At 39.7% G+C, this 24,426-nt stretch overlaps 1 protein-coding gene across 1 annotated transcript; it reads right to left on the minus strand.

The window, feature by feature from the left end:
- Positions 1-52: 52 nt before the first annotated feature.
- On the minus strand, positions 53-22,820 carry LOC115777323 (tetraspanin-18-like). Its single transcript, XM_030725195.1, has 8 exons — positions 22,716-22,820; positions 11,707-11,800; positions 9,106-9,300; positions 6,283-6,357; positions 2,832-2,930; positions 2,565-2,732; positions 930-1,013; positions 53-543 (listed from the first exon to the last, which is right to left on the minus strand). Exons 2-8 carry the CDS (start codon positions 11,767-11,769, stop codon positions 496-498), a joined length of 732 nt encoding a protein of 243 aa, XP_030581055.1. The 5' UTR covers positions 11,770-11,800; positions 22,716-22,820; the 3' UTR covers positions 53-495.
- Positions 22,821-24,426: the final 1,606 nt, after the last annotated feature.

The raw sequence follows: 24,426 nt of genomic DNA on the forward strand, positions 1-24,426 counted from the left end.
TGGATTTGCTGACTTGCATAAACAAACCTCAAGCAGACATTAGGAATAAGAATATGAAAGTGTTTGATTTTCATCCCTGACTGGATCAAAATCTGATTCTAAAGGCCAAATGTTCTTTGCATAAGCCTGACATCTGAGAGTCCACTAGCTGGACTGTCTTGTGCAGACTCTCGTAGTGAGATGGAGGTCACAAAGCTTTCCATTGTGTGGTGAGGATCTAACCTTAGAGCTGTTTTCTAGACAGATTAGTGCTGGAATCCAGTCACAGTGCAGAAGCTCAGCCTAAGGTTGTGAATCATTTCCTGTGAATTTGTACTACGTCCAGAGCAGGAGCTCAAACAGCCTGCGGCTGGTGCTGTGAAGTACAAAATGATCACAAAGCCAAAGAGAGACATTAACAATCACTACACAAATACAGCACATTTCATAGTTTACAGCTTGTTTCCCTCCTCATTGTGCCTTCCTGACAGCTGATGAAGATGTTAAAGTTTGTGGTTACTGGATGCCTCTGAATAAACACATTGCAAACACCATGGCGAAGAGCTGGAGAGAGACAGGAACACACAGCGATCAGAAAGGTGTAAGGCTCCTGGTTACTCTAGAAACAAATCTGCATACTACAGGTTCTTTGCACTAAAAAAATTGGATAAATAAAGGAACAAAGGTAAAGTAAAAGCATGCTGTTTAAAGAGGATTTGGATGTTCGGTCCAATGATGAATATAAAATTACAAAAAAAAAAATTTACAAAAATATCCAAAAATCAAAAGAAATGTTTTTTAAGTAACTTTTAAATATGATTTGCAGCTAAAATTGGGTTGCAGTTTGATGAAGAACTCTGAAGATATAAATAAAGAAAAGGATTTGAACAGTGTCAGTGCCAGATCTGCATAATTATTTTATCACATACGAGTGAGAAAATGTAACATACTTCAATTGTGAGCACTACAACAGCCAGAGCTCCTGCTGTGTAGATGTAGGTCTCAGCGTATTCCACCATCGCTGAGTAACAGCCCTTCATCACAAACACAAGAGAACTCATTTAAGGCCTTTGTGCAGTACAGTTTAAGGGTTAGTTGCTACCAAAACATACAAATGAACTGTTAGCAGCCTAAGTAAGCTAATCAAAGTAAGTCAGCACATTTTTCATTCTGCTTTTAAAGTAACGTGATTCAGTTAAGAATTGATTCCTGGACAGTTTCTAGTGCTTCGCTGAATGCATCAAGACGTGAGAGGCGATCCTGTCTCTGTGTGTGAGACATGCCACAGTGGCAGAAAAGTGAAAGCTTGCAGTGGCTGTCACCTTCAGACATCATAAAGTGAGTAGAAAAGCTAAAGCTGCAGTAAAGTCGTTACTGAGAGAGAAGAGAGCTGTGATGAATTCAAAGTGAGTCTGTAAGCCTAACTTTACCTGGCCTAGGCTGCTGGGGGTTCCCATAATGCACTGTTTCTTTTCATTCACCTTTTTTACTTTGTTCATACTCCACTCTGCATTTAATCATTAATTGATATTAATCTCTGTCTCTCTTCCACAGCATGTCTTTTGTCCTGTCTTTCTCCCTTCAGCCCAAAAGCAGATGACTGCCCCTCCCTGAGCCTGGTTCTGCTGGAGGTTTCTTCCTGTTAAAAGGGAGTTTTTCCTTCCCACTGTCACCAAGTGCTGCTCATAGTGGGTCGTTTTGACTGTTGGGTTTTCTCTGTATTATTGTAGGGTCTTTACCCACAATACAAAGCGCCTTGAGGCGACTGTTTGTTGTGATTTGGTGCTATATAAATAAAACTGAATTGAATTGAATTACTCATGACTCCTTCAGGGGGCGCCACAGCAGCTCATCTGCCTCCATCTCACCCTATCCCAGAATCCTCCTCTGTCACACAAACTCTCTGCATGTCCATCCATAAACATCCTCTGAGGTCTTCCTCCTTTCTTCCTGCCTGGCAGCTCCATTTTCAGCATCTTTGCCCAGTATATCCACTATCCCTACTCTGCACATGCCCAAACCATTTCAGCCTTGCCTCTCTTAACTTTGTCTCCAAACTGCTTGTCCTTGTCCCTTTGATTTACTCATTTATAATCTTGTCCATCCTGCTCACTCTTAATGAAAACTGTAACATCTTCAACACTGGCAGCTCCAGCTCTGTCTCCAGTCATTTTGTCAATGCCACCATCTCCGATGCCTCACCTGTCCAGGCTCTCTTCCACTTGCTCCGTACTTTCATTACAGATCACAGTCATCTGTGAACATCATAGTCCACGGAGACTCCTGCCTGACCACATCAGTCAGCCTGTCCAGTGTACCTCCTTATGATCTTCTCTATACTTCTTTATCAACTCTCTCAAAGCAAACATTGTAACTGCAGTGTTTTTTCTCTTTTTCTTTAACAATAGGAGTACTCTTGTATTATACTGGATTGAATCTGTGTATATGTGTTTGTTTGTAGAGTATTATATTATATGAGTATTAATTGATGCATCCAACAGAATGCAACATCGAAAATTTTTGTAGGATTAGGTACATGGTTTACCACCACTCAAACGTTAAACGGATATATTTTCTAAAATAACCTTGTTGTGTCGGAAGGCTATGCTGCCACTCATGCACTCCTCCACACCAATGTCTCCTGGGTAACTGTTCCTCTGGCAGCAGGCTTCAGGGACTACCTTACTTGGGCTGAGGTGCCTGAAGAGGCTCTCCTCAAAGTCTTCGGGGCCACTTACACCACAGCACTCAAACTGTAACAGGAAGGGAGGGAAGAGCACACATTAGGACATTAATGCATGGACAGTGCAATTTATAGAGGCGGACTGGTACTTGGAAAACTGAAGCCTCACCATTGTCATAACGGTGTTCCATGTGGAGGTAAAGACATCAGTGTTGTTACGACCTTGATAATGGTGTTTCAGCTCCCTGCTGAAATACTTTCTGGTTAACTGTACAAAGATGTAAACACAGACCAGGTCATCATAAAGGGAAAGCTCTCCCATATCTAGATATTCATAGCCCCATGGTAAATGGACTGTTCTTTATATAGCATTTTTCTACTCTAATCAGAAGGTTGGTTGGTGGTTCAATTCCTTGCTCCAGTCTGCATGCCAAAGTATCCTTGGGCAAGATACTGAACCCCAAGTTGCTCTGCAACACAACTGTCGGAGTGTGAATGTGTGTGATTGTTAGAAAGAAAAGCACTTTGAAATAGAAAATCAGTGCTTGTGTGAATGGGTAAATGCAAATGTGTTGTATAAAGCACTTGATTCCTCAGCTAGAGTAGAATAGTGCTCTATAAGAACTAGTTCATTTACATGTAAGCCAGCAGTTTGAGAGCAAAGTGCTCTAATGGGGTGATACGATACTTTTATCAGCAGTGGAGAGAGACAGGAAACGGGAGAAAGATACGGTGGAAGACAGGCGGGCAAATTGGCGACGGGCCAGGACTCGAACCCTCGCCTCCCGCACCGCAATGAGGAATGTGTATGTGGTCGCCGGCTTTACCACTAAGCCACCTGGGTGCCCATGATATGGTACTATGAGGTCTTTAAGATAAGATGGCTCCTGATTATTCAAGACCTTGTATGTGAGGAGAAGGATTTTAAATGCTATTCTAGATTTAACAGGGAGCCAATGAAGAGAAGCCAATCTGGGAGAAATCTGCTCTCTCTTTCTAGTCCCTGTCAGTACTCTAGCTGCAGCATTTTGGATCAGCTGAAGGCTTTTCAGGGAGCTTTTAGGACAGCCTGATAATAATGAATTACAATAGTCCAGCCTAGAAGTAATAAATGCATGAATTAGCTTTTCAGCATCACTCTGAGAAAGGATGTTTCTAATTTTATAAATATTGCACAAATGCAAAAAAAAAAAGCAGTCCTACATATTTGTTTAATATGTGCATTGAAGGACATATTCTGGTCAAAAATGACTCCAAGATTTCTCCCAGTTTTATTGGAAGCCAAAGTAATGCCATCCAGAGTAAGTATTTGGTTAGACACCATGTTTCTAAGATATGTGGGGCCAAATACAAGAACTTCAGTTTTATAAGAAAAGATAAGATGATGAGATGAGATGAGATGAGTCTGTTGGGTTTGATATTGTCAGTGTTCAGTAGTGTGACAGTTCTGTGGTAGAAGCTGGGTTTTTTTAAAGTCTTTTTTAGTGTCCTGTAAGGCCTCCCAGAAGGCAGGGGGGTGAAGAGGCAGTGTCCAGGATGCGTGCTGTCCCTTATTATGGCTGTGACCCGCCTGGGGAGCTGGGTGCCAGTGATCCTCTCAGCAGTCTTGCACACAGTCTGTGGTCTGCTGGTGAGGAAGTCCAGGACCCAGCTGCTCAGGTGTGTGTTGATGCCCAGGAGGACCAGCTTGGTGGTGAGTTTGTGGGGGGAGGTAGTGTTGAAGGCGGAGCTATAATCAATGAACAGCATCCGCACATAGCTATCCCGCTGGTCTAGGTAGGTCAGGGCAGAGTGGCAGGCCAGTGACACAGAGTCCATGGTTGACCTCTTTGCCCTGTAGGGAAACTGGTGCTGGTCTAAGGAGGAGGGGGTGCTATTCTTTAAGTGTCCCAGGATGAGTCGCTCGAAGCACTTCATCACCACCGGTGTCAGGGCTGCTGGCCAAAAGCCATTGAGAGGCCTGATGGCTGTTTTGGCACAGGGATGATTGTTGCTGACTTGAGTGCTATACTGCTGTCAGCTCCACTGCACACTGCTTCAGAACCCGTCCTGGTACTCCATCAGGTCCAGTGGCCTTTTTGGGCTTGATGTGCCACGGGGTCTATCTCACCTCATGGGGACTCTGAGGGTCCCCGCTGTTCCCGCGTGTTTTATGGATTGTGCTGACAATAAAAGCTGGCAAAAACACAGTTCAGGTCATCTGGGAGGATGGAGCTGGTGTGGGTGCTGTTGTAGATGTTTTTGATGCTCTGCCACACGTCAGGTGTCAGCGCTGTTCAAGTGCTCCTCGATGCACTTTATAGCAGTGCTTCTCTTCCCTGATGCCTTTCCTCAGTTTACACCTCTATAGGCCTCACCATCACCTGAGCGGAAACCAGCGTCTCAGGCCCTCAGCAGACTGATAACAGCACCATTTATCCATGGCTTATGGTTGGGGAGTGTCCCTACTGTCCTCTGTATGGTCACACTGTCCATGCAGAAGGTGATATAATTCCATACAGATGAGGTGTAGCTGTTTAGGTCTGTGTATTTGTTGTGAGTGGAATTTATCTGAATTTAGAAGCAGAAAATTATAGTTCATCCAGGCCTTTATGTCTTTAAGACATTCCTGTAGTTTAACTAATTGATGTGTGTCATCTGGCTTCATGGATAGATAAAGCTGGATATTAGCTGCATAACAATGAAAATGTATGCAATGCCTTCTAATAATACTGCCTAGGGACAGCATGTGTGATGAATTCTGAAACCTGATTGAAACTCTTCAAATAAACCGTTCCTCTGCAGATGATCAGTTAGCTGTTTTACAACTACTCTTTCAAGAATCTTTTTGAGTGCAAAGGAAAGTTGGAGATTTGCCTATAATTAGCTAAAACAGCTGGGTCAAGTGATGACTTTTTAAATAATGGTTTAATTACTGCCATCTTAAAAGCCTGTGCAGAATGTTTCTTGTTCACATACCATATCTTAATTGTAACCCTTCCATGTGATCTGAATTAAATTCCTAAACCAGGTCAGAACCAAGATGGCCACTAGGTGTCAAGATTTCCTTCTAGAAGGATGTTGGCAATAATAGTTTGCTGTGAAATCTTCAGGTGTGTCCAGTAGATAAACCATAGACAGTACATAAGATTGGCATAGTTTCTGGGTCTGAAACGTGAGCCAGCGCAGAACCTGCTGTCTTCTTAATGGTCACCAGAGAGTGATAGCTGTGGCTGCAAAACATCCAGTTCTAACTGGAAAATAGCCCTTGGTCCTGATCTTTGTAAATCTCAATCATTCATTTTGTGTCACAGTGAATGAAATATATATAAAATATATGATTTTTTTTGTAAATTCAGTTATTCTAAGTGTCAGAAACAAGGATTATCTAGGGTATGCCCATAGGCTAACAACTTATGACTGACAAGTCGATAAGCTCTTTAAGCTCAAGCACTTTCAGACTTTGGTAAAAGGCTGAGAATTAAACATTGATGTTTTCCTTTGACAAAAGAGACTTGTGATCAAATCAAAGTGAAAGATTAAACAAAGGTAAAAGTTGTGATCACATCACAGCCTGGTGCACATTAACTTGGTTAGCTTTGTTACTGGACTATAAGAAATAATCCAGAGACAGTACTCACGTGCTCCTTGAAGAGGAAAGCCAGGATAGCAGCTGCCAGTTCCGCCAGGAAAATGAAGAGGATAAGCATGAAGAACTGAGGAAACCAAAGGTGATGATATTAACCAGTCAGCAAGGACACATGAAACACCACTTTATACATGATGACATTGTTATAATGCTGCTATTCACTCTTGAAGATACGGCTGAAGTAAAAATTAGTTTTTTTAATATCTGATGGTCCTCTTGTGATGGAGATGCACACCATGCTTTTTCCTGTATATTGTCATGTTTGATGCACATTTGGTGCAGGGAGAGACCCTAAAAACAGGATATCCACTAGTAGAAAGTGCTTACGAGCAAAAAAAAAAAAAACACAAAAAAAAAACATGACATCCCCTTTCCTATTGGTAGAAAAATACACCACATCAAGCAATTGAAAAATCATATGGCAACACGTTGCGTTTGGCTGCTGAGCAACAGGTGAAAGTTGTGGAAGTGAAGGCAGCAAAAGAGAGACAGTGATTTCATTAGAGATTTGTGACATTTAGCATGCTTGGAGCGTATGGTTAGTGTGTTTAGTATAATGTGTTGTCATGGACGAGGCAGATGCTGCCAAAAAGCCACCAAAGGTAGACTCAAATGTATATGCTCTCTCCAGGTGTACAACAGGAGGAGGGACACACCTGGAAGTGTCAGGTCTGTGATGGACCCCTCTGTCTGTGGTGGACAGGAACTGTATTTGGAGTGGCACAAATAATTTGTGGCATCTTATTGTGACACCTGATTGTAAATTGTTGTACTAAAAATGCCTGAAAAAGCACTGACTGCATTTTAATATAAATAATTGTATATGACTTTGTTGTTTGCTAAATTTGTATAAAGGTTTTTGAAAATTACTATTTATATTTGTATTTTAAATTAGAAAAAGAGCTCATTAAACACATTTGTGGTTTTCATAGTAAAAAACTAACTTTTTTATACTCGGATTTTATGTTTTTTTGGTGTGATTTAAGGTCCAATGTGTTACAGTATGCCAAAATGGGAAAAAAAAATTACTACTGTCACACACGTGAGGTTGTGCTGGAAAAAATGATACCAAAGAATGCAAGGTGTACAGTTTTGAAGGTGAAATATAAAGGTAAAACCAAAAGTAATAAAAAATGGCCAATTATACCCTATATCAAGGGTATATCAAATATTAGTGAGGGTGTATGTATATATTAGAGACTGTATTTATATTTCTGACCCTGTGTAGCTTAGAAAAAAATCCAAAATAAATTCACACTTGTGCACCCAATTCTTGTTTGTAAAAGTCATTAAAGATGTATGCTTTACAATCATTCAGTCCAAAGAATTCATTAACAGCTCAGAAATGATGAGTATCACATCTCAGTGAAGAGAGGAACAGAGTTATCAACTGATCACCACCTGGTGGTGAGTCCGATCAGATGGTGTGGGAGAATGCTGGACAGGGCTTCTGCACTCAAATGGATAGTGAGGGTGCGCTGGGAATATCTGACAGAGGCCCCAGTCCACACGATCTTCAAATCCCACCTCTGGCAAAGTTTTGACAATATTCCAAGGGAGGCTGGGGACATTGAGTCTGAATGGACGATGTTCCACACCTCCATTGCTGAGGCAGTGATGCAGAGCTGTGGCTGCAAGGTAGTTGGTGTTTATCGTGGCACTAATACCCGAACCAAATGGTTGACACCGAAGCTGAAGGGAACTCTCAAGCTGATGAAGGAGACCTATTGAACATGGTTAGGCTTGTGGGACTCTGGAGGCCAACCACACTAACATCTGACCAGGATGCCTCCTGGGCACCTCATAGATGACAAAGCCCTGAGGCAGTAATCTGGAGAGATTACATCTCTTGACTGAATTGGGAACATCTTTGAAGAGCTGGCTGAGGATGGCCAGGGAGAGGAAGGACTCGGCATCCCTGCTTGGACTGCTGCCCCTGTGTCCTGGACCCCGATAACGGGTAGAAAACGGATGAATGGGTGGATGGACAATACACTCTGTTTTGTTAATCATGTGTTACTTACTGTAAAGTAAATAACCTTTAATGCATGAATTATGATAACCTCTGTCAAGATTTTTTTCTGAGTGCTTTTATTCCTTTAGGCATGACAAAAAACCCCAATGCAATTGTAATTTGTTTATGAAGTTATTTTTCATGGAGTTACAAATATGTCTACTCAGCGGGACACCATGCGTTTGACTTCTGAACCAGAGAAATATGTATCTAACAAACCAATAACAGAAAATTATATTGTATCGTCAGATCCACTGTCACATCTGCATAACAATGAAAAGGTATGCAATGCTTTCTAATAATACTGCCTAGGAGAAAGCGTGTATAATGTCAATAGAATTGGTTCTAGGACAGAACCCTGCAGAACTCCATAATTAACCTTAGTGTGTGAAGAAGACTCCCCATTTACCTGAAGAAATTGAAGTCTATTAGATAAATATGATTCAAACCACTGCAGCGCAGTACTTTTAATACCTACAACATGCTCTCATCTCTGTAATAAAATATTATGGTCAACAGTATCGAGCTTCACCAAAATTATGTGATACAACATGATCATGCAATCAGATCCTAAGCACACAAGCAAATCTACAACACAATGGTTGAAAAAGAAAAGGACCGCGGTGCTGTAATAGTCCGATCAAAGTCCAAACCCTAACCTGATTGAAATGCTGTAGGACCTTAAGAGAACTGTGCATAAACATATGCCTGCAAACCTACAAAGGTGTGTGTAATGAACTATCCCAAATCCAACACTGCCTTACTTTTGCTGAAGGTTGCTGCTGACTTGAGCAAACTTACAAAAAGTAGAAGACATTTATTCTCCCGAATGGCTCCACAGCAGCCCAGGAAGCCGAGCAGAAACAACATGCCTCCCATAGCCAGGATGATGTACACACCAGTGAACAGCAAGGGGTTGATTGCCACAATGTCCCTGAAGCCAATTGGGTCCACCAACACCCAAATGCCAACTCCCAGCAGGAAAGCCCCACCTAACTGAGAGAGATGGAGTAAGGGTTAATTAGTTAGGCAGATAAATGTCTGCCTAAAGAACTTCAGATTTCTGAGCTAAATAAGGTTTGTATGCTAAAAGGGGGGAAATAATTCATTTTTTTCTTCAATTGGTCACTTGCCCTATCTATATGTTGTACATGTGTTTTATAAAAAGGCACTAATAACCATGCAGTGTTCAGAATCAATTGAATACTCTTCTTCCTCATTTTGATACTTGGTTTAAACAAATATTTCTCCCTAATGTCCAGGTCATCATTGGGGATGACCTCAAACATAGCTTCAAACCCTAAGACTAACCATCTTCTAGAAAAAGCAAAAAGGAGCAATTTTGGAGAAAATATAAGTAGTTTTTAATGTGTGACCATTATTTTTGATTGCCAAGATCAATTTAAAAATACAAAATCACATATTCTGATAGCCAAAGATTTGAGTCAGGTCACATTACCTTTAGACTTGGACAGTATGAAGGTACTGGGGTGTACTGGGGTATTTAGAGACCCAAACAGTATTTTCAATACTCTCAAAAGTACAAAGTGTTCCTTTTTCAGTCAAATAGATATTTAGGTGCAGTACTGAGGTGATGTAGGGCCAAGGTCTGACCCAACTTAGATTTTAAAAATAAAATAAAAATTCTGACAGTTAGGCTCATTTTAGATGAGCATATCTGCCTGAATCAATTGTCAGGACATCAAATTTTTGGTAAGTCAGTAAATACGATACGAGCCACAGAATCTTAAAAATAGTATGTCGTAATAGTAATAGTATTCTTCATACCTTAAAAATAGACTATGGGTACCCTATGAAACAAACACGATATAAACAAAACAAAAGAAGAATATACAATACATAAAACAGCAAACATGGCTTTTCAGAAAGCACAACAGTTTAGAAAAACCTACATTACTGTGCAAAAACCTTGAGGTTATCCCTCATTTCTTTAGATTTTCTAGGAAAATGGGAAATAGGTGGCCAAGTTTTCAAAAAAATTAAGGACACACTGCGTGGCATTAAAAGCATCTTTGAGAATCCCCTTATTAGTGCAAAATACTCTTATGTCTGCCAAACTTGGTTATCGTTGGCATTTTTTATAGATTCAACCAAAAAAAAAAGGCACAAATTATGTATTTGCAGCAGACACAACAAACTGTATTATAGAAAATATTTTAAAGCCATTTTGGAACTGACCACAATATTTCAGAAGCTTTTTTTCAGAAAAATCTGTTAGAAAACACTGCATTTAAAAACAGGATACTTCAGAAGACAACATTTCAGAAACCCAAAAACATTCAGGTAACATATGTTTGAAAGACAAAACTTAACATAAAAACTGGGGACAACATTTCGTTTCTGAACTGTTAAAATATTATGATTCCAATCTTTTCTTATGATTCCAATCTTTTCTTATGATGCCAATCTTTGCTTCCACCCCTTCAAACTCAGTTTAATATTCAGGCAAAGACAATGTTGAGGGAAGTGCAGAAGCAAGAAATTACACAAACTTGGCACCAGGGCTTTGATTCTGCCCACTGAAACACAAATGTTGTCTCTACCTTTTCTGTAAATGAAATGTTTTTTGTTTTCTTCAGTGTTGCTGTGTTTTTCAAATGTTAGATATTTCTGAAATAATGTGTTTTCTAAATGGTTGGTGCGTTTTCTTAAATGTTGTTGTATATTCTGAAATGTGGTGTTTAACTTCAAACTTTACATTTTTCCCTGATCTGTATCTGTAATGCTGTTATGTTATATTTTTTGTTCTGCACCTCAGGGTAGGTGACCTTTCACTGTCTGACCTTTCACTGTCTGACCTTGTTTTGTCAACAGCAAAATGACTAAAAAGAAAAGATAAAAGCAAGAAGATTGTTAATATTTCATCCTATACTCGATCCTTTTTTCTGTTGTTTTGATCATGGTGGCTAAATCAACAGAAAAACTTCTTGAAAACCAAAATAATTACAGAAACGCTGTGGCAGGCAGGCTTAGGAGTCCAATGCAGGACTCAAGACAGGACTAAACTTAAACTCACAGCTTTATTGCTGGAAACAACAGACTTACAGAGTGAGAGCTGGACGGGAGCCATCGGAACAAACTAGGAAACTCACTTGATCAGGAAATGCACATAGCAGGCGGGAAGCCACTGACAAGGACGCAACAAAGAACAGAAGAAAACACAGACATTAGATAGAAAGTAACACAGGAAGTAGCAAACAGAGACCAGAACTAAGACACGTAAATATGACCCAAAAACAGAAGATAAACAATACAGAAAAGAGACAGACTAAACGTGGAGCAGAGCGAAGCAGAGTTACTGAGTCCTGGACCAAAGACCATGACAAGATTGTTTCCTGCTGTTCTTTTGTTTCAGTCTGGTTCCAAAAAAAAAGTACTCACAAAAATGAATAAGTTGAAGATGAACATTAGGTACTTCATACAGCTGAGGCAGTCCTCCTCCATGTCTCAGCCTCAGCTTTGGGTTCCCCCTGTCCTGCACACAAACATCAAATACACACAAGTTAATGAAAAAACCAAAAACTTCTATCAAAGCATGTATTGAAAGTATTGAAAGTGTCACAGGACAGCTGTGCAGCAGGAAGAATGTGGACCCAGATGCAGGACTTAGGAGGCAAAAATGAACTCAACTCAGTTTTAATGCTGGTAAGGAAAAATAAAACCATCAAATAGCAAAATAAATAGGAAACACACAGCTAAGAGGGAGGACGTGACAAAGAACAGAGCAAGACTGATACTATATATATATATATGTCCAAAATAAAAAGGTCATCATCACCATTTTGAAATTTTCCTCTGAAAAACAAACTGGAAAAAAATAGAACCAACCTGACTGCACCATCCTTCATGTTCCCAGAAAAAACATACTGTGGTTTCAGGACTATCGCAGTGAAAGCTGTCACTGTGCTTGCTGTTGAAATGGCTACTATGAGCATCCATGAGACGAGCCCTTGAGAGAAATGCATGATGACACACCAGCAGTAACAGCTTTTGTCAGTTGTGGGGAGGTGATACTGACAGCCTGTCCCTATAGGACAACATGACACATGCAGGGACGTTGGCTGGTGATTAAGAGGACATGTTGATGTAGTTGTGAACAGAACCAACTGTGCACTTATGGTCCTGATGGTGTTTACCAGTTGAAGCTAGCATAAAGCCACCTGTCACATAAGAGGGTATGGACAGCACTTTTAACTGTAAATCTGATTAAATGACAAATAGTCACTAATTATTTTGTGGTCTGCTTTGATTATTTGGTGCTTATCACTTCTCATGTTGTTTGTCACTACTATTTTTTACAGGAAAAATTGGCTCTCAGCTCCAAAGCCCACTGAGGAATGTGAACCGTAAAAATGGTCTTTCTTTAAAAAAAACTACACTTTTTCAAACAAAGAAGAGCAAAAAGCCAAAAGAAACCAGCTGTATGTTTGTGGTGTGAGTGCTAAAGATGAAGCATCACATTTGTTGTTCAGATATTTATATTTAAACTGTGACAGCTCAGCTTTTAATTGGGAAGCAGAGAATGAAAAATGCTCAGCAGTAATTTAATTCATCAAAATGAAATAACTGTACAGTGAACAGATATGACGATATATCAGTAGAATTTGTACAGAATTTGTTTCCTCGACCATTGTTATCATGGGTAAAGAAAATGCTGTCATAGTAATTCCATCCCTAATAGTAGAACAGCATGACCACCTATCACAATGGGAAGAATATACCACTAGACAAAACGACATGTCTGTCCCACGCACGCTTTGTTTGCAAGTGTTGGAATGAGACGGACTAGTAAAATGGAAATAGTCTAAAATTTGGTTCAGATGTTTGTTTCCCCTCAGAGCACGTGTTTCTCCACTGCTTTTCCTCCTTATTCTAAAACATTTTCTGTAATAGTTTTAGAAGAATTCTGCTGTTCAGTCAGTCATCAGATCAGAAAACACTCTGATGAACAAACAGCACACTTCATGTAGAGGATTTGTTTCCTTTTATTTATTTTATTGCCCTTTCTTGCACTCTGTATTATGTAAATACATTTTGTAATTATATATATGCTTAATTGATCCATGTTTCCTGGTGGTTGCCAGGCCACATCAGAACTGACATAGAGGTTAACATCAGTAATTCCTGCTTATTAACAGTCTGGCTCATTATCTGAGTCTGCTGGGCTCTCAGCAGAGTCAGTGTGTATTTACTGCTAATTTGGCTTTACTTTGGCTTTTTACTTTAATAAAGCAAAACAGCAGGTGCTATTAGTGTAACTAAACACAGGTTTTACATGGGTAATTGCAGCCTGTTGGGTGAGGTCAGGGTTAATAATTCAATTTTATATTTATATAAATCACAACAACATTCGCCTCAAGGCACTTTATATTGTAAGGTAAAGACCCTACAATAATATAAGTCTATTTGTCTGCCACTGATGTCACCACATGAATCACACAACTACATGGAAGATGTGTGATTATGAAATGAACAACGAGGAAGAACACAACACCTCTGTGACTGAAAACACGTATATGTCAGTTTAAGGTTACACATTATCCGTCTTTCAGTCTCTCTTATTAAAGACTTTACCAATGAAGCCCCAAGAATGATTCCATTGATTCCAATTCATTTTCAGTTTCAGGGTTTATTTATATAGCAACTGAATCAGAAAAAACCAGTCACTCCAAGGCGGGTAGAAGACCAGTACAATTAACCCCCCCACCCACCCACCCACCCTTGAAGAAAAGTTACACACCAGTTTGTTGGCTTTGCAACTCATGAAGCAACTGCCACGATAGGCTGACACAGAGAAGCAGCCACATTTCTGCATGAAAGATCTGTCCCAACCCAACCTTACTCACTGCCTCATAAGTTAGACCCCTGCGGTCCATGGATGCTGTTGAGACACATTAAAGAACCGCAATATTTAGTGATTCTCAACATCTGTAAGTCTGCTGTTCATCTCAGTAAATGAACACATTAATAACATTTACATTTACTTCAATGGATAATCAGGAGGGGAGAATGAATTTCATTACAGTAGAAGTCTTTCTGAAAGTGCTGTAACTAAGTTAAAGGATATATAAACTCGATTATTATGCTCTTCATGTCACACGTTGCAGAGCAGCTACCTAAACTCTGCTCCCAGTGAGGTTGGTTGTCTTGTCGATAGTTTTACATCTTCACTTTGTACAACTCTGGATGCTGTGGCTCAGGAAATCCTCAAACCAGAAGTGCCTGACTCTGTGCATAACTCACAAACACACAGCTTTAAAGCAGATAACCTGTACGCTTGGTGTAAGCTTGCTGCTCTGTAAAAAAGTCCTCCATAAAGCAGGGACATCTACTATTCATCACTGATTGAAGACAATTAAGAACAACCCCAGGTTTCTTTTCAGCACTGTAGCCAGGCTGACAAAGAGTCAGAGCTCTGTAGAGCCGAGTATTCCTGTTAACTTTAATAGTGATTTCATGATTTTCTTTACAAAAACATTTTAACATGCATATAGAAAAAATTATTCATAATCATCTCACAGAGTATCACTATGTACCACAGACTTTCAATTACTACTGCTACTTAGACTCTTTCTGATTTATTCTCTGTGTTTCTAAGCCTTAAAGCTGTGAACCATACAAGTAGCAACAGAAACATTAAGCCATTAAGCAGGTATACATATGGTATATAGCAAAGTGGAAGCAGTGTGGAGATATTCACAACCTGCCACCAGCTTTCTTTCTGTGGTGTAATTTTTCCATATATCTTGGTCCATTGTTATTCAATATTTTACTTATAAATACCATAAAATTTCTATTATTAGTGCATTTATTTGTTGCATTTAAGTTCCCAGTCTCTTCCTCAGAGTGATGAAAAGAGCTCATTAATTTAACAATGATTTTTAGATCAGGAATTAAGAAGCTACCCAAAGCCCAAAGGTATCAGTATTGTACTGGAAACTGGGAAATGTTCAGTCGTTGCATTTCTACAAGAAAACAGTGTGAAGCTCAATAGGTAATGATAAATGAACAAGCAGCTAACGGCTCCTTCTCCACTATCTTATAAATATATAATATAAGCTAAGATAATCAAGGCAGGAATCATTGTCAGCCTCTTGCTTAGTTGGCCCTTTACTCTGAATAATTTTAACTGGATAGATTTTGGTGAATGAATGAAACTCTATGAAATGTTTTATTTTAAATGTTGGACGTTCATCATTCCCAGATGATGAATCCTGCTTTAGGGATTCCTTGGTAACTTTTTAATTACCGTTACCAACAGATCAAATTACACTTATCTGGTAAATATCTACCCGCTCCTGGAGGGGGAACGGGTGATTGTTTTTGGTATGTTTGTCTGTGTGTTTGTCAGTAAAATTAGAGCAAAACATACCATTTCATACCAAATGTGAACAAAAGATGGCCAGAGATCCCTAGATCTCCTGATTACATTTTTCCCATAATTGGGTCAATTCAACATAACTTTTATTGTCAATTGCTGCCAAATATACAAGACAGGGTGGCTCAGCAGTTGAGCAGGCAACCACATATGCCACGTGGTGGTGCAGACGGTGCAGGTTCGAGTCCCGACCTAGTCGCCATCTTCCCCCATCTCTCCTCCCGGTTTCCTGTCTCTCTCCACTGCACTATCAAATAAAAAAAGATGCAAAAAAAAAAAAGGCAGGTGGAGAACTGAAATCATGTTTCCCACGACCCACAGTGTTCAAAGAGCGTGTTCAATATACAATAAATATATACACAGTAGATTAAAATGTTCAATATATACACAGTAACTAGTAGCAGCAATGCAGTGGTTGTAAAAATAAGTAAATTAAAGTGGCTGGTGCTGGGGGATGTGTGTGTGTGTGTGTGTGTGGTGTGTGTGTGTGTGTGGGTGTGTGTGTGTGTGTGTGTGCCTGGGTGGCAGAGGGGAGAGAGTTCAGCTTCAGTCTGGTGGAGGAGGCCTGAAGCTCTTGAACTCCTCCCTGATGGAAGAGTGTGACAGTATGATGTTTTATATCATGCAGTTGATGTCTGAATGTAACCTGACAAAGTCATTGCATATAAGGCAGTCATCTGCACAGAATGAAAACCTGCTCAATGGTATAATTGTGACAAGTCATTCATGTATAAAGTTTAAAATATATCCTTTAAAAATCACACAGTTTTGGGTTGATATTACTCAAACTTATTCCACAGCTGAATATAATCCGTTACAATGTGACTCCATTAAGGAGGTGCATTGAGTGGTCTGTAAACCTAATGAAACATTAGGTTTCTTTGAGTTCAGCACTTTATATTGTTTTGTCTTATGTTATTTCTTGACCTATGACTGAAGACATTTTTTAAAGCCTCCTTTGTGAGGGAAAAGAAAAGCAGAGATGAGTTTATTCACTGACCTGAGCCCTGTAGTCTACCTAATGCCTAGCTGTTTCTATAGCAACCACCACATGCAAGTGGGAACAAAATCACGATCAGTGCTGCTGTGGAAATGCCACTGTGCAGCAGCTACAGTGTATTAGCCTGTGGTAAATATTAAACATGGAAAACTGCCTCCGTCAGAAGGACTGATTCATCATGATGTAAATTCTTGTGCACATCCACAGTTCACAACTCGTTTTTAGTCGCTTTGTAAAACTACTAATCTGATTAGTACTGATTTCATTCCATCGCACAGACAGGACTAATCCTATAGTACAACAACTAAGACTGATGCAGCTTATTCAGGCAGATTGAAACAGATTTGAACAGGATTTTGTGCCCAATCACATGTTGCTACTGGAAGATGTGCCAGTTATGCAGACCTGTCAAACAGGAGGCATATGACTCACAAATGTGAGAACCTCTCTGTGCTGCCCACACAGTAAGAAGTCACAATTTCTAACTTGTCACTGAGTGAAACTGAGGCAAATGGCAATAATAATCACGTTCACAAGCAGATGAGGTGACACTGAGAGTCATGTGGCACCTGCTGATCTTTTCGGGAATCCTGAAGAACTGTCCTCAAGATTTTAATAATCAAGCTCGGATAAACACACCTGAGCTAAAAATGTGATTCTATTGTAATTTGTTCATTCATCTATTTTGAACAAAACTATTTAGTTTTCTCTGTGATTCTGAGATTATTCTATTTCAAAAATGTAAACTTCACACAAAAGGACATTTGTGTTTGGCAGATTACTTCTTTGTTGTAACGATGCTTCTTGGTAATAAATGTATACTGCTGGAAAGCCTGTTGAGCCACATTTGTAAGGAAAATGCATTTGTGGGTTCAGCAGCAATGTGAATACAACACTGGCATTATATTATAATACCAGTGTTGTATTCACATTCTGTGGTATCTTCACTTTCCTTTGGGCTTCTATCAGAACAAACCACTGCACACAGGTGGGCAACAGTTCCTTCTGTTCCTGCTTCATTTTTTAAACTCTTAGCAGGAGCATGATGGGAAATACTCTCAAAAGGTTGTAGTCGAGTAGGTGAGAGTTTTCTAAGTATTTTCAGAGACCTTCGGTGTATGACATGCATAAGCATGCAGCAGCTTTGAGTGCTCATACTGAGCAGAAAAGCGCTATATAAGAACTAGTCCATTTACCATTTACCATAAGTAATCACAATGATACAATTTGTGCATTAGGAGTTGGATGAAAAACAGGGGCTGACTGATTGTCTGTGGTATAATAATAAATTCAAAAGCAAACGGCTAAGTAAGAACTAGGAATAAGAAATGCTAAAATCATAATCATAAATCATTGGCATTATTATGGTAAGAACTAACTCGCCCGAGATTTTTAGAAGGTGCATATATGGCAAGTTGACATCTTTCTCAAGGTATTAAGTTAAGATTTTCAGAAAACCTGACCTTAGGTCAGCAGTCTCAGTGGCCTGTCAGCCTCAACTACAACCATTTGAGCCAGCAGCAAGTCAGCTTTAACATTTGTTTTTACATAAATACAGTCATATATGGTATATGACCCCAGTGAGAATTCAGAAAGATGTGAGGTTATGAAAAGTAGACATCACAGAAGCCCAATACTCAGAATATAAATATAATAAAGCACAAGAAAGCAGCAAAATCTAACCTTAGAGAAACATAACAGTAACACTTTTTGGCATTTTGACTATTAAAATGGTTGCTTAACCTTCTTTCACACTTGTTAGAACACAACAAGACAGCTCATATCGTCCTTCTTCACATGTAGCTCACAACACAAGACAGCCACTTCAGTTGGTAGCAGCAGTAATGACGCCCGGCTGCATCGATCTGTCATGATCCTGGATCTTCTGACCCTGTGTTTGGACTGGATTCGTTGTTCTTAGTCCTTAATTATGTGTTTTCTTATATATGAGTTTCTATATTCTTGTAGTTATGTTTTTAGATTATGTGTTTCAGTTTTTAGTTTCTTCGTAGCTTTTATTGTATACGTGCATGTTTATGGTGGAGAAGAACTAATTAAAGTGCTTTTTAGGCATTTTCAGCCCATGAACTCTCCAATCTAATTATGAATTTGTTTAGGATTTGTGTTGACATCACAGGGACTGCACGTGCAGCCAGCCAAAGGTGTGTGAAACCTACAAAAATAAGCATTAATGAGCAAGAAAATGGAGGGACCTGAGTATAATTATCTGTTAGTTAGTTCCTTCAGTAATGTTTAGTGTCTTAGTTTTGTCAGTCATGTATTTTATATTGAGTGAATGTCCTGGTCGCCATGACTCTACAATAATGCATCACTAACTGGTAAACATAACGTTACTGTTACACACAAGGACTGGGTACTTCACTGGTGATTTAATAATTGATCAAAATATTGATTATTCTGCCTGAAAGAACCTGGTCATGGATGGTGGAGGAGTGGCAGCAATCTTTAATTTATTTCACAGCCTGACTCTTAGCCTTGTCCACCCTAATTGGAAATGTCAAAAAACAGTTTTTGTGTCTGTGCTGCTGTGGCAGGCAAGGAAGAGGACCCCAATGCAGGCGTGAATTAAACTTAAGCTTCAGCTTTTATTGCTTGAACAAAGCACGTAACAGAGCTGGACGGGTGCCAGCAGCGTCATAGCTCACATAAAACACTGACTTGAGTTAACTTAACGACTTAGATCGAACATGAACACGAGCAGAAGCACGACATCAGCGCCCACAGCAGGAACAGTTGGTAAAAACAACGACGGGCCCAATGACAACCGAGACAATGATGAGGACCCGACAACCAGCAGGGGGAACTCAGGACTTAAATACATGAGGGCTGATGAGGGAAGTGGACACAAGTGGGAAACACAGGCGAACAACATAATTGTCATAAGTAATGACAAAGGGGAAGAAAACTAGAACAGAACACACAGGGACAAGAAGACTGTCAAAATAAAACAGGAAACAACTAGACGGAGACAGGAATGCGGACTTGACATACAACACATGAGACCAGGGACATGACAAAGGGACAGGACAGACACTGGAGTACCACACAGGGAGCAGGGAATCAATATGAATAACCATTACTAACATATGCAAAACATTAAACAAACTATGAATCTAAATAAGCAAAATAAGAAAGACGATGAAACAGAACCATAAAGGTGGAAACACAAAACACTGGGCACAAGACCCAGCATCATGACATTTTGTTGTTGTTTCATTGTTTTAATCACACTCTTAATGTTGTCCTGAACTACAGATAAGGACAGAATTATCAGCTCCCCTATGAAAAGTTTATTTTTCAAGTATTTCCCAAGCGCTGTTAAACAGAGCAGCAAATTTTAACACAGCTTTTCCAAACATCCTAGTTCTATTTTGGATGCTTACATTATTTTTTTTGTGCACAGAAACATAATAATTTCACAAAAACCAAAACTGCCAGGCTCAAAATGATATGCTGATGCTAATAGTCAGCTGTGTGTCCTTTTGCTGGATAACACGCTGCAGTCATTTGTTGTAATGTTCAAAAACTCTCACACGTCTCCTGAGCAATCCCAGCCCATTGTTCTTTGAGACTACAATTCTCGACTTGGCTAAATCATTCACTGGTGTCTTGGCAGTTGTTCTGGGGTCTTTGGACATCTCTCGCTACCTCTGCCAGGCTTGTTCTGCACCGTGTGGCTCTTTTTTGAACTTCTTCATGATACTCTCACTCCAGTTCTTGACACTTGGAAACGTTGTGATAATTTTGTATATCCATCTCCTGCTGAGCAAGAGTCAGCAGTTCTTTTTCTTAATTCTAAACTGATTTATTTAGTTTTTTGCCGTGACGCTTTCTTAAGTGACAGTTCAAACCCTTGCTGAAGGTTTCATGTTGTGTGTAAATTGATTTTACGAGCTTTGAGCATTAAAAAATGAAAGCACATCATTGTACAGCAGTGGTTTGTACTGTGGCTCAATAAAAAGGCCAGTTGTTCAGGGGGCTAATAATACTGACCCTGGTTAAAAAAAAAAAAAATAATAAATTCTGAAATTATTGTTAGTGTGCAAATAGAATAAGTTATGCTTTTTGAAGACAACTACTCTGTCTGCTGGGTGATAAACAGAAAATAAAATAGTGGAATTTCAGAGACCGTCATCACTGTTTATGTCTTTGTGACACTTTTGCATATTGTTGTCTTGTTCACTATTTTATGTATGTTTGTGGTCTTTTTTTTGCTGCTTTAGGCTGCTGGTTTTAGAGTAGCATGCTTCCTGCAGTGCTTGTTCCAACCATATATGCTATGTGTATAAAACATGGGCGTAGCCACTGTGAGTTTGGATGAGAGGATGGACTAACTTACAAGCTTATGCTAGCGAGCTTGGTTAGCAAGCTGCATTCATAAACAGTACAGATACAATGAACAGAAGCACATACCTGCTAATTAGTGCTAACAGACTAATAAAATACTAGATTTTCACTCATGAAATCTGAAGCACAAACTTATCACTAGCGCTGGATGATTAATCAAACTTTAATTTCAATTAATTTGATTTCCGTCCAACAATCATGAAAACAAAATAATCTGAACAAAACTACCTAAATACTCTAGGACAGGTGCTTGAAATCTGCTGGGCGGGGCTGCGATTGGTTAAACTCACAGCAAACCAACAACCCATCAGAGGTCAGACTAATACTTAGGAAATGAGGTTTATAGACTTCTGCTGCATTTTGAACTGTGCAACATTTACACTGGAAACAGAAAGGCTGGAAGATCAGGGGAATGCGAGCATTTCATCACCTTTCACCTGCCACAAAGATCCTATATTAGAAAAAGCAGCTTTGCTTCAGTTTTGTATCTGCAGTTCTGTACTTCTGGTACGGAAACTGCTGTGCCCCACGAAGATTCAGCTCAAGTCACCACCAGAACATTTGTTCCCACTCTGTAGGACAACTCCTGCATATGGTGTGCTCTACTTGAGCACTCAGAGCGCTTTATCCAACATGTCTCATTCACACAAGCACTTTTAGTCCACATCTAAGTGCTTTCTAGCTAACATTCACCCACACTCACACTTTGACTTCAGTATCTTGCCCAAGGATTCTTTGGCAAGCAGACTGGAGCAGCCAGGGATCGAACCACCAACCTTCCAATTAGTGGATGACCTCCTGTACCTCCTTCCACCCCAATTTTGGACTGGGGACTCATATAAAATAATGTTTACATCATTCATAGTTCTAATCATGCTGCATGAGAAAATGAAAGCAGGGCCGTTCTCTCTAATAAATCACACACACACACACACACACACACACACACACACACACACACACACACCACACACACCACACACCACACACACATTACCACATACTAAAATACAACAAACACGTGTTTGAAATATTGATGCGAGGCAGCCTCCTCTGCAGTCACGATTCTTAAAATGTATATTTGTCATTTCTCTGTTGAAAGTAGGGGTGTCACACTTACCACAACATCGAAAATTAAATGCTGACATTGGGTCAATAATGCACTGATAATATTTTAAATAACTGTATTTTTATTTTGTATTCTTATGGTTATGTGCACTCACCACCTCCATTATTGTACATTATTGTTCAGTTTGCAAAAACACACACATTTAAACAATGTTAGATCAATTTAGCCATACAAATTGTGCGGCTAAATTCTTCTTTTTCCATGGCAGCACAGAAAGTTCAAATCTGATATAATCAGAGCCCTGATTCCAATATGTGTGAAGCAATTATAGTGTAATACAAGGGCTTTCATTCTCTTCATTTCATTTACAGGCACTATTTCTCAACATATTTCAAGTTTCCAGACCCACAACTCAACACGGAATTCCTGATTTTTAGTCCGTTTCAGATGACTTCACATTGCTTTTAATGTCTAATTTAATTTAATGTATAATTAAGTGCTTAAAACACCTCTCCAGCAGGCTACAGCCTGAGGCTAATATCAAAGGCTGCTGTCAATATAAAGCGCTCACTTACCGATCTCCTCTGACCTGTTATCTGCTGTGGAAGTGGACTCAAGCGCCTCCTGACAAGCTTTCGCCCTCTTTCTGACTCCCCGGTGTGCAGCATCTCTGACGGACCGCGTCATCCACCAGCTGTGGACACAGATCACTTCCACCTGACATTTTCAAAATAAAAGCACAACCGGAACCGCATTGCACCGAAATGCAAAAAAAACATACCTCTAATTTGAATCTGAAAGTTTTATCATGAATCTCTGCATTTAATCATTGGTTATTATTAATCCCTGGCTCTCTTTCACAGTTTGTCTTTTGTCCTGTCTCCGTTCTCTCAGTCCCCGCCGGTCACAGCAGATGACTGCCCCTCCCTGAGTCTGGTTCTGTCAGAGGTTTCATCCTGTTAAAATGGAGTTTTTCATTCCCACTGTTGCCAAGTGCTTGCTCAATGGGGGGGGGTGAGTGAGGGTGACCATCAAGAACAAGCTGGATCTGGGTCCAGTGGTTCCAGTGTTTTCATTGGGTATAAATGACGTATAAACGTGAATGACCAAACTGACTTTAATGACTTAAGAAAACATTGTCACACATAATGTTTCAAAAATAAAATGTTTCAGAAAATCCTAATTGGTTATACTAAAAAATATTTCAGAGATAAAGAACAAAAGGCTGGTGCTGCAGGTAAGTCACACGAGAAAAGCTACAGGAAACTGTTAATCCTGTGAATTCATAAGTGAATATATTTTCCCACTCATTATGCTTTTTGTGCAGGTTACAGTTACTAAATGGAACAAAACCGTAACAGCAAAATCCTCCCCAGAGCACAACAGAGCCACTCATCCCTTTACTGCAGGTGTTCAGGTTTTTCTTTTTTCTGTCTGCATGTATGTTCTTAAATCTGTATTTTCCCATCATGACTATAAATGCTTGTTTGAGCTTATAACTACATTATAATGTGCTATGAACATGTTTAGGACAAAAAGGCTTGAAGCGTCGCACTAAACAAGTGAATGTGATCAGCTTGTGTGAGCACAGCACGGCCTCCCCCTGGTGGTCTGAGCGGGACCTACACTTCAATGATGTGGATTTGTTCCATGTTTAGTCAGTTTTTGAGGAAAAGAGAACACACCATGGTTTATTTTGTAAATGTCACATGGTCATCATTTTGTTTTTTTCCTGTACTTTAAGTTTTTATCAAACCTGCTGCCTCAAACTAAACTGTTATTTAATGCTGTACATTTACACATGCCTGAAAAAGCAGGTTTAACACAGGTGTGCATGTCCTAAAACAGATCCTGCTTTATTTATATTTACCGTACACAGCAAATATCACCTCCTGCTCAAAATAGCAACTGAGTTAAATCCAGAATAGAATTAAAAACTTTTTTCCTCACATACAAGGTCTGAATATCTTAAAAGATCTCATAGTACCATATCACCCCAATAGAGCACTTCGCTGTCAGGCTGCTGGATTCCTTGTGGATCCTAGGATATTTTCAAGAGTAGAATGGGAGGCAGAGCCTTCAGCTTTCAGGCCCCTCTTCTGTGTAACCAGCTCCCACTTTGGATTCAACACTCTCTCTATTTTTAAGATTAGACTAAAAACTTTCCTGTTTGATCAAGCTTATAGTTAGGGCTGGATCAGATGACCCTGAACCCTCCCTTAGTTATGCTGCAATGGGCCGAGTTTGCTGGGGGGTTCCCACGATGCACTGAGTATTTGTTCTTCA

Source organism: Archocentrus centrarchus, unplaced genomic scaffold (genome assembly GCF_007364275.1).
Source record: "Archocentrus centrarchus isolate MPI-CPG fArcCen1 unplaced genomic scaffold, fArcCen1 scaffold_48_ctg1, whole genome shotgun sequence".
NCBI lineage: Eukaryota > Metazoa > Chordata > Actinopteri > Cichliformes > Cichlidae > Archocentrus > Archocentrus centrarchus.

What these genes read in the sequence shown, in the direction of transcription:
- LOC115777323 (XM_030725195.1), bottom strand. Translation starts at nt 11,769, where the DNA reads ATGGAGGAGGACTGCCTCAGCTGTATGAAGTACCTAATGTTCATCTTC. An exon ending in TAGCCTTCCGACACAACAAG is followed by an intron (nt 1,014 to 2,564) that starts GTTATTTTAGAA and finishes TTTGTGATGAAG; the next exon opens with GGCTGTTACTCAGCGATGGT. An exon ending in TTGTAGTGCTCACAATTGAA is followed by an intron (nt 544 to 929) that starts GTATGTTACATT and finishes GTCTCTCTCCAG; the next exon opens with CTCTTCGCCATGGTGTTTGC.